The sequence below is a fragment of the Bos indicus x Bos taurus genome, chromosome 21 (genome assembly GCF_003369695.1).
Source record: "Bos indicus x Bos taurus breed Angus x Brahman F1 hybrid chromosome 21, Bos_hybrid_MaternalHap_v2.0, whole genome shotgun sequence".
Lineage (NCBI taxonomy): Eukaryota > Metazoa > Chordata > Mammalia > Artiodactyla > Bovidae > Bos > Bos indicus x Bos taurus.
This window is the reverse complement of record NC_040096.1, coordinates 47,420,299-47,434,876: the sequence shown is the minus strand read 5'-3', so window position 1 is coordinate 47,434,876 and position 14,578 is coordinate 47,420,299. Positions and strand designations below refer to the sequence as shown.

The following is a 14,578-nucleotide window of genomic DNA, read 5'->3' as shown; positions in this document are numbered from 1 at the left end:
TATTTAGAGTTTCCAAGCAAAACCAGAGTGCATGGACTCTGAAGACAGACCACAGAGTTTGAATTCCAGCTCTACAACATAGCTGTATGACCTTTACCAAATTAATAAACTTCTCATCAATTTCCCTATCAGTAAAAAGCACACAAAAAAAGCACCTACTCAAAAGGTTATTATGAGAATTAAATTATTTAAATTATATAATCTCTTAGAAAAGTATCAGCATAGAAAACACACTCAATAAATTTTAGCTATTATTATTTGCAAGTATCTACTTGGCTAAAAGCAAAATATTTTCTTATTAAACTGTAGTAAGAATACATAAAAATACAATTGAGAAAAAAATTTCTATTAAAATCAAAAGACATCAACGTGGAAAATAAATAAAATGCTACTTTGTTCAATGAGATACATACAAACAAGAGAAGATACTTAACAAGCTTAATTACAACTTGTAGTTAATACATAATGGTTTAATAAAGTTTGTATGAGATTATAAAGCCGAAAAATTACAAAAATAACAGAACTTCAAAACTCAGAAATCCTGACATTAGGAAAAGATCCTGAAAGAAAAGTCCATCTCATAGCAAGAAAATTAAGAGGATATTTCTGTAAATTCACTCCCACAGCAGGAAAATAAGGAATTTAAATAGCATGTTTCTGTAACATAATTTGAACACTACTATACTGGCACATGAAATTAGATATGATCAGGACCATAGGTAATAGATCACAGGTACTTATTCTTCAGAGATTCTAATTTAGGAGTCACAAGAAATTAGGTAACTTCTGGATCTTTGGCTTAAAAACTGCAAACTTGTTACCTGCATATTGTATACTCTCTTGAGGTGTTTTTAATTTATTTTTTGGCTTAACCAGCCTTATGAAGAAGAAGAAGAAGATACTATAACTTTAATTTTCATTGTTTTGTATTCTAATTGCTCATATTTCAAGCATTCAAAGCACATGGAGCCATTGGCTATTATGTTGAAAAGCACAGATACACAGTTTTGTGTAATTCTAATAAGGTGTATCATATATACTGAGGGGAGGTCAAAAACATATGATGGGGGAGAGGCTGGACATAGCTCTAAGATTTTAAAATAAGGCTTCATAGAAGTTTATTAACCTGAAAAATCATGAAACCTAGGAATGTCACATAATTTATTCACTTGTACATGAATTCAAAATAAACTATGTCCTTTCATTCCATTACATGGTTGTATCTCTAAATAAACATGTCAAAAAGAACTAGTGAGGTTATTTCTTCTTTGATTAAGATAATTCAATGGCTTAGTATACCACATTTCAAGTTATCCAATGACTAGACATATAAATCACCTTACCGGAATTTTGCTTTATTATTTAAAAAAGCTTTTGAAGTGGTGGTCCTAAACAAATTTTTTAAAGTTTTTGTTTCAAGCCTGAAACAGTCATGAACACATCAATATTCATTCAACACATTTCTGCAAAAACTGTTCTATTATAGTATTTCAGCTTTTAAATTTTAACATTTTCACCATATGAAGACCATGAACACAGTACAATTACCTAAAGCTTATACTACCTAACTTATGAAACTATCACATAAATTAAAGCTTTGTAAAAATTATATCATCCGACTTAAACCATTGCAAATATTATTTAAGCTAAAATGATTGTGAAAACTATCATAAAATTAGATTAACTAGCAGAATAGTACTCTATATTCTCTTTATTCCCCCGTGACATAAACTATTTGGCTACTTACTATATTTCTAATCTTTTCAACCTTTTCAATTTTTCCTAAGAATAATTTATATAAAGTAATTAAATATATGAATCAACTAGGTAAGTCTTACATTTCTACCACTGCAAGTAAAATGGGTTTTTTAATTATATATTTTTTGTTTGCTAAGTATGAACACATACTAATTGTCTATGAATTCAACAATCCCATAAAGCATTTATGGAAGGTAACCTTTTTAATAGCAATTGTAAAAAGGAGAAAAAATGATTTCGTTACATGTGCCTTTCATTTTATTTAAGATCATCTTTAGATTTGGAAAATAAAACAGGAGAATCACCAGTCAGATACTAAGTGGAAATCACTGAAACACAATGTTAGTTCTAATGGATGGATGATTGTATTTGGTCTTTTGAAACTTTGAAGTATAGGTAAGTCTTGATCACACAAATTAATAAATCCTAAAGCTGGAGTTAACAATAACCATTACACCCAAATTCTGCAGCTTAGCCCAGCCAATTTTTCAAAAGGTCAGGTTGTGAACTGGAGAAGATCAGGGAGGTCCACCGCATAGCTTTGTTGCCAGGCATCTCTCGTCTGGATTGTTGCAGGCATTTATTAGTATTCGTCAGCAGACTCAACAGAGCAAACAAGAAATTCAAGCACGAATAATAAAATGAAATGCTGCTATATAACCCTTTGTCATTCAGCAAATATGGGACTTTTTAGCTACATTGTTCCTAAACCTGGGTTACTACTTTAATTTTTCTCCCCAGTGCTGACTGAATGAGTATGCATGTGTGTTAAATGCAGAGCTCCCCTAACAACTGCAGGACTGCCATTTAATCTGTTGGTAGATGGACCATTTCCTGTGGGAACCCTAGCTATGATTTCCAGATCCACCAAATAAATCTCAGATTAAGATTCCAAATGAAACCTGCCTTTGGCAGATAAAAAATGTCAAGATGGATATAAACAGTAAAATTATAAATTATCTAGGTGTTGCATGACAAACTAATGTTCATTTTTTTTGTTGACATGTGCCTAGATATCAAAACTATATGAGACATTCATCAAATGTCACACTTTCATAATATTGGAGGCATCATTAAAACTGTTTGACTAAGGACCTCAAAGTGTTTAAGCAGTAGCTCAAAAGTATATTTGTGCAAAGTAGAAGAATAAATTTACATATCAGCAGCAGCTCATAAGGGATGGGTAAATATTCTGTTTATCTCTCATTGTAATTCAGGTTACTTTAAATACAAGGTTTTAGGAAATCATTACACTCTATATGGCATCATTACATAACTTTCTATGCAAATGATGTATGTTTTATTCAAATTCACCATTTATTTGGTGGGGGAGGGAACAAAAGGAAAAGGTAGGGCCTCTCATTTTATTAATCAACTGTGACTACTATACTAATGTACATCATCATCACCATCTTGTTAGTATTTTTTAACTTTTAAAAAAAGCATTAAATACCTGAGACAAAAAAAGCCTGAGAAAAGTAAAAATTATCTATGTATATAATCTATTCATTTCAAATGACTGTGGTGAGAGGCAGAGACTTTTAAAAAAGAAAAAGGTAAAGAAGGACCAATAAAGAACCTATTAGAGACCAATGGTCTATTAAAAATGCAGAGGAAGTCTCCGACGCTAGTCTTCACTGCATTCTCAGGAGATCTAGGACTTCTTTTTTAATGAAAATTTTTGTTTTGTCTTCGCTCTTCTTACCTGGACTAATGCAGCACCGTCCTGATGCTGAAATATATTGACTGATTATAAAATATAGACAATGAAGGTTTCTGAAAGGAAAAAAATCAGATTTGCTGAACCGAAATATTACTCTTTTTAACTTTAAACTCTTAAAAGCAATTGAATAAAAGCCTTCAGTGACTCCAAATTCTGCAACATTTGGTTTCCTGATAAAGATTCAAAAATCATTTAATCTACTTAAAATAACAATTCCTTGAAATTTGTAAAATCTTTACACTTAATTTAATCCATGGAAAGGATACAAAATAGTCTGCATTCCATACTCAAAATGCTAGAATTTATACACAATCCTGATTCTTTCAGAATTATGGATTTCTCCAGTTCTTCCTATCAGATTTCCTCCAATACGTGTTGTGGATTCAAGGAAACTAAGGCTAAATAAACCTTACCTATCTTAATCTGTTAGGGATCAACATTAATCTAAAAATTAATCTGAAACAGAGAGGATAAAACTTAAATAGGATATTAAGGAAGGAAATAAGAGTATTTTTTGCTTGATTTTGAATATATTTCTAAACTCAAAATCAAAGAATGTTACCATGTTTTAGAGTACATCACATTATTTTAAGTATAGCCAGTGAAACTATTAAAAAAGAGTATTTGATTTTTAACTTCATTTAATTTGCAAAAACTAACATATTCAGTATCTATACAAGTATAATTTTTACCAATGTGAACAGATTACTTTTAGCTTTTCATTCACTAGCATCCTGATTTTAAAGCACAGAAAAGTTTCAATATGTGAAGACAAAATAAATTAAAAATGAAGTCAAAATATAATTTTCTGAAATAATTACTTTTACCTTACATCTTATCAGCACAATTATACCATTTGGCAAAATTTATCAATTTTACCACAAAGCTACAGATTAGAATTTTTAATTCAATCATTCAGACTATGAAATAATCTATGCAACCAATTTCAAAATTTTATAGCTTGATCTTCAAAATTTGTTTTTTATTCCCCAAGAAAAAACAAAGTCACAAAAGGCAAAACATGAAGAAAATTTGTATCTGAAACTTCCTCCCAGAAGATAATGATGTCTTACATGACAGGTAGTTTTGATTAAAACACAAATATATACACATACTAAACCCCAAATTTTATATTCAACTTCCAGATATATTTACAACCAAAAACAGAATAAATGTAGTCACATCAGTCCTACTCTACAGTCAGTCAGTCAACCTGAACCAACTGTGTAAATGGTCATAAATTCAGTCTATACACCACTGTATATTGATTCAGATCAACAAAATCAACAAAATGCCAATGCACACTCAGGACAATCATGCTAAGGTGACAAATGCAGCCACTATGGAGACCATAATAATCATCTTAAGTATGATCCACTGAAATTGCAATTTCTAAAAAATTTAAGATTCATAAAATAATAAAAAAAATAAAAAAATAAAAAATTTAAGATTCAATAATATTATATTGAGATTTGTGTCATAAATATGTGTTCCAGGAAGTGCTCCGGTATGAAAGGGCCCTAACCAGAAATGAATGAGGACTTTTATCAAAGAGCTCAGATTCTTAAGAATGGAAAAGTTAAAGCCAAAAACTTTTGAAAAATTCAAGTAGTTTTTTTCTATTAAAAAAAATGTATTTTCATGGTCACAAATATATTTAAAACAGCTCTTTAAAAGCAGAATTGCATTTCCTTAAATCAAAGAAATAGTTCCAAGTTGTAAAAAGAGAGGATCATACTAATAGCATAGAAATGGAGAAGTAGTCCCATTAAAAAAAAATTACCATTTTTCATGCTTAGTCTTCTTAGTGATTATCATTTTTACAAAATGAAGGACTGAAAGGGTAGTAAGAATTCCATGTGAAGAGTATAGGCTGAAAAAGACTCTAAAAGACTCTAAATTTAGTTTTAAAAAAAAGAAAGAAAGAAAAGAAATAAAGAGTCCTATTATCTCCCAAAATTTTCCCTCATTAGGAATTTATGGGCAGGTTTATCAACTCTAGCAAATGCACCACTCAGCTGTTCTTGTGTGGGGTTAGGTAGTAGGGGTGCAATGGGAACTCTGTACTTTTTGCTCAGTTTTGCTGAGAACTTAAAGCTATTCTACAAAATAAAGTCTTTTTAAAAAACTGCCCACAAAAGTAAAAAATATATATGACATATATTCATAAATGTGAATTACTAAGAGCAGAAATGATAAATCCCAAAACACGGTTTATAATAAACTTCATTACCAGCTAGAAGACTAAGTTGTCCTTAGAAAAATTTTTTGGTTTTCCATTACATTTTTCTAATGAGGCCAGGAATCGTGACAGAATCATTCATATCAACCCTAAAAAACAAGGACACTCAGAATCTCATTTATTTTTATAAACTTATTTTTTTTAAAAAAGAAATTTTTTTTTTTCTAAAAGAGTATAACCTCAATCATGCTTTTAAGGGTATCTTAGCATTTCCTCTGGAAATGAATCAATCCTTGTTGGCTCACTGCCAGCAGTCCTAAAACCACTTTCAAATATTCTCAATGGTCATGTGTAAGAAACCACCAGAACTCTATTAAGTTAGAACCTATGGAGATAAATAGTAAATTTAGGCAGACCTTGACATGCTCTTTTTTTAACCCTTCTATGGCAAAACAAAAATTAGAAATGCGTTCTTATATTCACCCTTGCCAAAAGAAAAAGGCAAATTGTATGATGTCACTAGTGTGAAGATTATTACTGCAATTGCGATTTCAATACAGACACAATTAGATTTTACCCTAAATGATTATTATTGATTTTATATTCTATTCTAAAAAATATAAATATACTAAATATAAACTATACTACTTTGAAAAATATCAAGTTTTTGATATTGTGGACATTATATCTAAAGAGAATAACTTCCTATAAAACTAATAATAACCATTTCAAATACTATTATTTGTGTTCTTAATACTTCCGAAACTTTTTTATAGACTATCTTTCACAGCTGGGTGGAAGAACAATGATGCAACCACCACCACTTATCTAGGCCCTATAAAAAATGTCAACAATCTATTTTTTAAGCATCTGTAAAGACTATTACTACCACTACATTATTGAAAATAATTGTTCTGGTATATGAAATTCATATAAAACTTGTTTCCTATTTCAGGTATTGTAGGTATATATGTGTGCTTTTACATACACAATCTCTCATCTTCCAAACTCTCCAAAAGGAAGTATCTCCCTGTTCCATAAACAAGAAAACTCTGGTTTGAAAATAATTATGAAACTTGCACCTAAGTCCACGTAGGCAGTCAGTAGAAGATTGAAAAATTAAAACACAGGTCAATCTAGTTCCCAAACTTACATTCTTTCTACTATAACATGATATTAAAATTATTAAATGCATTGGTTCTCCAGTGTAATTTTCCTTTAAATTTAAACAAAATTAATAAAAACAAATTGTGTTACTCATTCAGGGAAAATAAACCATTACTAACTAGAATGACAATTATTAAGTACAATTCAAATCCTGTAATTCAACACAGAATAAATAATTATGTGGACAGTTCCAACACCTTGAATTTCAAGGAGTGTCTAATCATAATGTCTAGGGGATTCATTTTTTCCTACCAGCTATCTTGCTGGTAGAAATGGATGTCCATTTTACATAAGTTGCTGTTTCCTTCCTCTCTACTTTGAAACAGTTTATGAAGATGACATGAAATTCTAATATTTTTATCATAATGATCAAAGACATTTAAAAGCATCCGGGTTGTTTTTCTATAGATGTCTACTCTTATAAAATGTTTACAAATCATACAATAGTTTTAGACGTAAAAAACACATAAAAAGAACACATAATTTGTGAAAAAGAGAGAAAGATAAAAGAACCAATAATAAAAGAGGTTGAAGGTGGCACATAGGTTCCAAATGCCAAGCAAAATTAAACAGTATTCTGACTCAAGAAGAAACTAACAAACTACTTATAGGTTACCTTTTGCTAGGTTTTAGTCCTTGTTATTTGACAGAAAAACCACAAAAATCATGGTAACAAAATCATGTCCTCTTTACATATAAAGAAGACAGTTGCTTTTTACTTAGAGCAGCAAGATAAAATTTTTAAAAATATTTGCTAACCTCCAATAAACTGCAACATGTAAGAAATCTATTGACTTAAGCAGTTCTAGAAGGCTTTCAACTCAAGTTTCAATTGAGACAATGATTTAGAATTATGCTCACTTTTTAAAATTATGCTTAAAATAGTTTTTAAAATGTGCTTCTCATTTAAATTGAGATAATACATAAGTGAAAATAACTACTCTGTGTATAAAACAAATATTAAATATAACTCCTAAAATACAAAACCTAAAAATATTAAAGAAACTCATAAAATTGAAAGGTTTTTGTCTAAAAATTCTTCAAGCTGTATGATTCCTACCATTTCTTACCCTCAATTGGTAAGAAATATTTAAAACACAGCAGACAGTGTTTAATTTGGGTAGGCACAATAACCTTCTTTAACCTTTCTTAGGGAACACTGACCCCTAAAGGTTCTAAATTTAAACAAGTTTAACAATATTCTAAATTTAACTGGTATCCAGACCTCATTTTTACCATTATTGTAGGTATATATTCTTATGGCACACATGTTTATTCATAAATCACACTTAAAATTATTTCCAACAGACTGTTGTGCACTACAAAACAACCGTGTTTCTGCTAATTTAATAAAAATCACCAAAATTTAAGAACTATCCAGTAATTTAACATACTATTCCCAATAATTATTCATAAGAGATTTCTGATCCCCAAGACTTTTTTCTTACATTGTTAAGTAAATAATAAGTAAATGCTTAAGACAGGCTAAACAGTCAATCTTATAGTAACTGGTTCTTTCTGAGGGTTAACTTTACATATGCCCTTTGACTGTGCCATTTCATTTTTTTCTTCAAAAGTAGGGAGGAAAAAGGAATATTGAAAAAGAGAAGGCTTTCCTGAAAGGACAAAAACACCATTTACTTCTTAAGTAAGCCAGAAGATGTTATCAATGTTCACTACACAACACACAAATGTTGTTACCTATTGCTTCCACAACCTAAAATTTCATTCATTCAGGGCAGGGTACAAAGAAGCTTGTACAGTCTATAGATGTCTTCACTTATCCTGCCTATCAATCTCAGCTTTACATTTTCTAAACTGAGAATAATGATAAAAACCAAGAAAAATGTAAAACATTTCACCAGTTAACACTGTTTACCTCATCAAATCTTTGATGTCAAATATTTCAGCAATGTTTCTAAAATAAAGCTAGGAAAAGAATAACCACTTCAGCATTCCTTATAATGAAACTTGTAAGATGATGCAAAGTATAATAAAAGTTATTAATTAGCTCCATTTCCTTAAAAATTAAGATAACTTTAAATAAAATAACTATAAGAATAGCCTAGCTTTGAAGCAATCTGTGCTTTATGAAAAATCCCATGAACCTTGATAACAAAAAAGTAACCATATGTTTAAATGTATTGGTTATCACAAAACTCAAAAGATACTCCATTTACCTGTTTAACTTTATTTGTTAATAATGTTTCATTAATAGGTCCTTAAGGAATGTCTTAGTCCTATTTCCACTGTCCAAAAAAATGTCTGTAAAAATGCAAATTTTCTTAATGATGTTTCAGTCACGTCTCCTGCAGTCTGTGCCTGCTGCAAACTATTTATGCATCTGTCTTCAGCCCTAAAACTTTCCTCTCCACAAGTGTCCTAGAGCTTCAGCAGTTCCCTTCCTTAACATTTCTCATGGTTGTTTCACATTTATGAGAAGTATTTCCTCTACGGTCCCTACTCTTTAGAGATATTAAAAATAATTCCTTTGGCTCCTTAAAGATCCTTTGGTCTATAATGTGAACCACATGGCTTTCATAGCAATGTGACCTCTGAAAAGGGAACAAAAGCAAGAAGGGCATTGTTATTTACTTCCTCTTTTCTTATTTTGCACATACATTGAGTAAGAACTGCTTTGAGTTTTTCAAGAGTGTTTGCCTGCTTATCTGCATAAATGAATAAAAACAGCTACAACAAATAGTTTCCTGCTTCACACCAATACATCATTATCACAAGCTGAATATAAAGAGAGTAGACTAAAATCAAGTGCCACAAAATCCTTCCACTAAAGCTATGAACTTTTCATTAAAACCTTTAACTATATACATTACTCAGGTATTACTTGCTATTCCTTTATACACAACGCAATCGGTTACGTGGATTCTAAACTCAGAACAGTAGCCTAGAATCACAAATAGAAAGGTTGCTAATGGTACGCATAAATGACAAGAAAATCGATAATAGTATAGAAATCAAAAACAAATGGAGAAATCGAAAAAGATACACTCAGTGCAGCATCTTTCTGTATCTCAAAAGAATGTGTAGCTATTAACTGATTTAGTTCAAGGATGACAGAAGAGTTCCCTCAGATGGCCTTTAACCTTCTGAAAAAGGTAACAGTGTGGTTGGTAAATGGTGAAGAAAGCCCTGTTGAAGGAGAGGGGAAAGAGAGATATGTGCAATGTTTCGATAATAAGTCTATTTGGAAAAATTCAGAGGACATAAAAATGACGAACATAAAATTTCAAGTTTTCAACTATATGTCATACTATATTCAGAATGATTTGTTATCCAAGCATTTCAGATTTGCAACTGTATCCAGATTTAGTGTAAAAGATCTCAAATAAAAACCAAACATTTTTAAAACCCGTCTGTGTGGTGCTTATTCTACCTTGCTCTACATACAGATGGGTGTCCTATACTTATCTACCTATGTTTGTACCCATCCATCCATCCATTCTTCCACTATTTCTCCCTTTGGCAGGACCTCTCTTTGTCTGTCTTTCAAACTGTATTTCTCTCTGACAGCTCTCTCCCTCTGCCTGTGCACATCTGTGCTTTTCTCTTTCTGTTTCTCTCCTTGTCTCTGACTCATTTCATGTCTCTGTCTCTTTTTCGAAGTATTTCTTCCGCTTTCCTCTACACACCTCTGCGAGTGTCTGTGGCTCTGACTCTAGGGAGAGTCCCCCTTTGACTATTCTTCTGTGGTTGTCTCTGAGTGTCTTCAGTGTACAAGTGTCTCTGTATGTCTCTGTGCCTGTATGTCTTTGTTTTTCTGTGTATGTGTCTCCTCTCCATACATGTCTGTCTGTCTCTGCATGTGTGTGTATCTTCTGTCTCTTTAACTTTGTGTCTCATCTCTGTCTCTGTCTGAGAGTGTCTGTGTGCACACAGGTGCCTCTCTCTCCGTATGTCTCTTTCCCGTCTCCGCCCAACCCTTCTCTCTCTGTCACAGTCTGTCTGTCTCCTCATTGTGTTTCTCTTACTCTGGTACTTGTCCTCCATGAGTCTTAGGATGTGTGTCTTTTTGTGTGTATCTATGCATGCGTCTCTCTGTGTATGCCTCTATATATGTATCTGTGTCTTTTTCATTGAGTTTACCATCTCCCCCTTATATCTGTGTCTCCTTTCTCTGTTTGGGTTTCTTTCTCTGAGCTTACCTCTCTGTATGCATTTCTCTACTAGTCGTTCTCTCAATCTCCTCTATCACTTTGTGGGTGTGTGTCTTTCTCTCTCTGTGTGTCTGCTTTCCTTTTTCTCTTCAGTATCTCTTGCTCTGTGCCTTTTTCTCTTTCTCCTTGTGTCTCTTTTGCAGAATGTGGGTCTTTTTGTGTATACTTCCTTCCTTGTGTGTGTGCGTGCATGCATGTGTGCTTGTGCTTATCTGCTTCTGTCTAATACACTGGTTAGAACAAACACACTTCATTCAGTGCCTTAAAGGAGCACATCACCTGGGGTTTGGTATTAATACCTTAAAAGTCCTTACCTTTTGACCAGTCCTCCATTTGCACTTCTGTTCTTGTTTGCTCTGGCAATGTCTCTGGTTTTTGCGCCAAGATTTGAGGCTAAAATAAAGCCAACTCTAGATAAATAAACTTAAAACAATATATCAGAACACACCTAAATCTTACCTTTGTTTAACAGAGAATTTACAGGATAACTGGTTTTCTAAAACACTTACAATAGGACAATTAACTGTATATTTCAACACGTGAAATTAAATCTTTTTCTCAGGAAAAAAGTTCTTTCATTCACACTTACATTTTAGTAAATACGGTTCAAGGGTAAGCGTCTAGACATTCTTGCTCCTTTGGTTAGGGAACTATTCAATTTATTTAACTTAAGTCTTTTCCAACTATTAACACAACTTCAACAATTTAAGAAAAATAAAAATTTTACTCTATTTGTCATAAGTTTATAGCAAAAATTTCAAACTTATTTATTTGAATGTATATTTTCACATAAATATTTCATAGTGTGTAATTTTAAAATGTTACTCTAATTTTTTAAAAGGTTATTTTCAGCTTGTGGAATTGTTGGTATTTCTCTCTTTTGTTTTCATAATAAATATGATCAAAACTATGCAAGTTCACTTTTTTGCATGCTTTTAAAGAGAATAATAAAATTAGATTCACCTCACAGCTAGAACTCTGCGTTCTTTAAAAAGTCCTCAAATAGAGCTGTAGCAAGCTTCTCCTATTCCAATTTTCTCTAAATATGTTGATCTGGAGTTGGCAATCTTTTTCTAAGTTCCTCATTTACTTTTGGATTAACTGAAAATATAGGAAGTTATTAATATCAAAGAAATATGTTCCAGTCAATGAAGCCATTTCCCTCCATATTGCCCAAAAAGGTTAATAATAATTGCACTCTTTTAATAAGAGATTCATATAGCAAGACATGTAGAAAATACAGTCTTTAATAACCTCTGGAGTATTTTAAAACATGCCTTACAGGCCTTAATGTGCTTAGTAATATACTATTTAAAACCATAATTTTATCCCTTTGCGATATACAGTCACTCTTCCTCATCATTTACCCAGCTAATGAATGCCAGCAATTAGTAAAATGTAATCCCATTGCACAATCATTTTAATGCTTTTAGCACTCAGAAAAGTAAACACCAAATTAATACTGCTCAAGCCATATCAGATCCTAGTTGGAAGCAAGCAATTATAGTTCAGCTCCTCAGGTGTAATTAAATGATTGGAATGATTTAGTTCCATAAATGCAAGTTAATTCATAAGCAAGCAACAAATATACTGGGAGTAATTACAAGAAACATTGACAGTCTAAGTAGGGCTAATTCTTTTATGAGACTGATATAGTAAAATGCTGCCCTCTCCTGGGCATATAAGTGAATTCTTCAGAGCCAAAAACAAAACATTTCCCCCTACCCAAAATCTAAGTTTTAAAAGGACACTAAAAAGGGGAAAAAAAAAAAAAATATATATATATATATATATATATATATATAAATTTATATATAAGTTTTATTTCATTCCTTAAGCAAAAATTTTTCATTTATGGCTTATTGTGATAATTTCTTCACGCCCTAGTAATTAGTGGTTTTTCCATTCAAGTTCTGAATATGAGTCCCAAAACATACCAGGCAATTCCTATAATCTAATGAAAGTAAATCATTCAGATAGGACACTGGTTGCAAGTGAAACTTCTAGTTCCCTCTTGGACTGTCAGACCAACACCTATATTCTCTCACTGGTAAACCCTAACTAGACTGCTAGAGATTTAAGCTATGTTTTTATAAGTACTAAAATGGATAAGAAAAATAATCTCTGTTGGATATAAAACAAAACACTCAGTATTACTGTGACTATACAAAATGGTCTAAAACTAAATGTTTTTAATGAACTCCAATAACAACAACAAGAAAAAGACCTACAGCACTGGTATATCATTACAAGCACATTTTAAAACATAAAGAATAGCAGGCAGTACACAAAATAAAACACCCCAGTTTTACATAAGCCATTCCCAACTTTTTACTTTTTTAGGCTAACATTCAGAACAAATTTACTTGAATACTACCTGATGCGTATCAACTAAATTTCTTATACTAGACTTTTAGAAATGTATTTATTATATATTTAAGTTATGATATAATCAGTAAGACTGTTACACATATGTATTTGTATCACTAAGCCTATTCAGAATCATCTCTTTAACTTTCTGCAAAATTGAACATATTCTCAAATATAAACAATGGTATAACAAGTGGTTAATTAATTCTCCAATAAATGCAATAGATACTTGCAGGGGATAATGCTTAACAGTACCAATTTTTTTAGTCAGGGAGGGAACATTATTCCTTTCTACTATGTTTTCAAATGCAGTAAAATAACTATATTCTAAGTCACAGCCTATGCAAGCTATAAAAATAAAACGAAATATTAAAAAGTCCTGCCACTAAGTTTAAAATGTACAGCACATTTGCTTTGCCCTTGATGTCACAGTCTTATTTTTCAATTCATATCTTGTACACTGTAAGTTAATTGCTTTTGGAAAGTACTTATTATTCATGTAAAAATTAATGTGCCAATGTGTTTAAATCCTCTTAAATGACCATTCATGCATCTTTCTTCTTTAAGTACCAATGAAATCTGTCAAAAGACATCAATGCAAAATGGTCTTAAAGAAAGTTCTAATAGAGATTTTTTTTCTGCTAACACAAGATTTTCATATTCACCAACTTTACTTCAATTTCATTAATTTTTTAAGCTACTTTTAATAAATTCACCAAGTAAAATTTTTAGGCCCCATAGTCTGTCATTTGTGTTCCAGCTGACATTATGAATATTAATAACAGTGTTATCCTGATTAAATAGGCTTCATATGAAATCCCTGTGAATCCTATAGCTCAGACATCTCATTTTTCCAACTCTTTATGAATTTGGATTCAGACATTAAACTGGAAAAATCTTAAAAAACAGATTTAATGGCACATTTGCATACTGTCAAGCAAAAATTAGATGTTCTAATGATTCAAATAATTACAACTTATAGATCTACATATTGTAATAGAATAGACGATTTTTGTAAACATGCAACATATTTTACACATCTATTCATTTTAGGACAAAGGATAAGACTAATAAGATTCTGATTCCTTTCCTCACACTCACCTTAAAGATGGATATCAAGAACTTGTTTAAATCAGAAATTATATCTTCATGTTAAAATTAGTGGGATGATTTCAGAGTAGATACATAAACTAGGCTACTTAA

The 14,578-nt window shown here is 31.4% G+C and overlaps 1 protein-coding gene across 6 annotated transcripts in view; it reads right to left on the bottom strand.

Moving 5' to 3' along the window:
- The window catches only part of MIPOL1 (mirror-image polydactyly 1), a 313,865-nt gene that overhangs the window by 239,619 nt on the left and 59,668 nt on the right, over positions 1-14,578 (bottom strand). For 3 of the 6 annotated variants that reach the window (XM_027520983.1, XM_027520988.1, XM_027520986.1), the window contains exons 2-3: positions 11,969-12,106; positions 11,320-11,398 (exon numbers count right to left, since the gene is read on the bottom strand). The exons of 1 other annotated variant lie outside the window; for it this stretch is intronic. In XM_027520983.1, coding sequence (XP_027376784.1) covers positions 11,320-11,338 — 19 coding nt within the window. In that variant the 5' untranslated portion in view covers positions 11,339-11,398; positions 11,969-12,106. The remainder of the gene's footprint in view (positions 1-11,319; positions 11,399-11,968; positions 12,107-14,578) is intronic. 2 more of the 6 variants (XM_027520985.1, XM_027520987.1) reach the window with 1 other exon arrangement.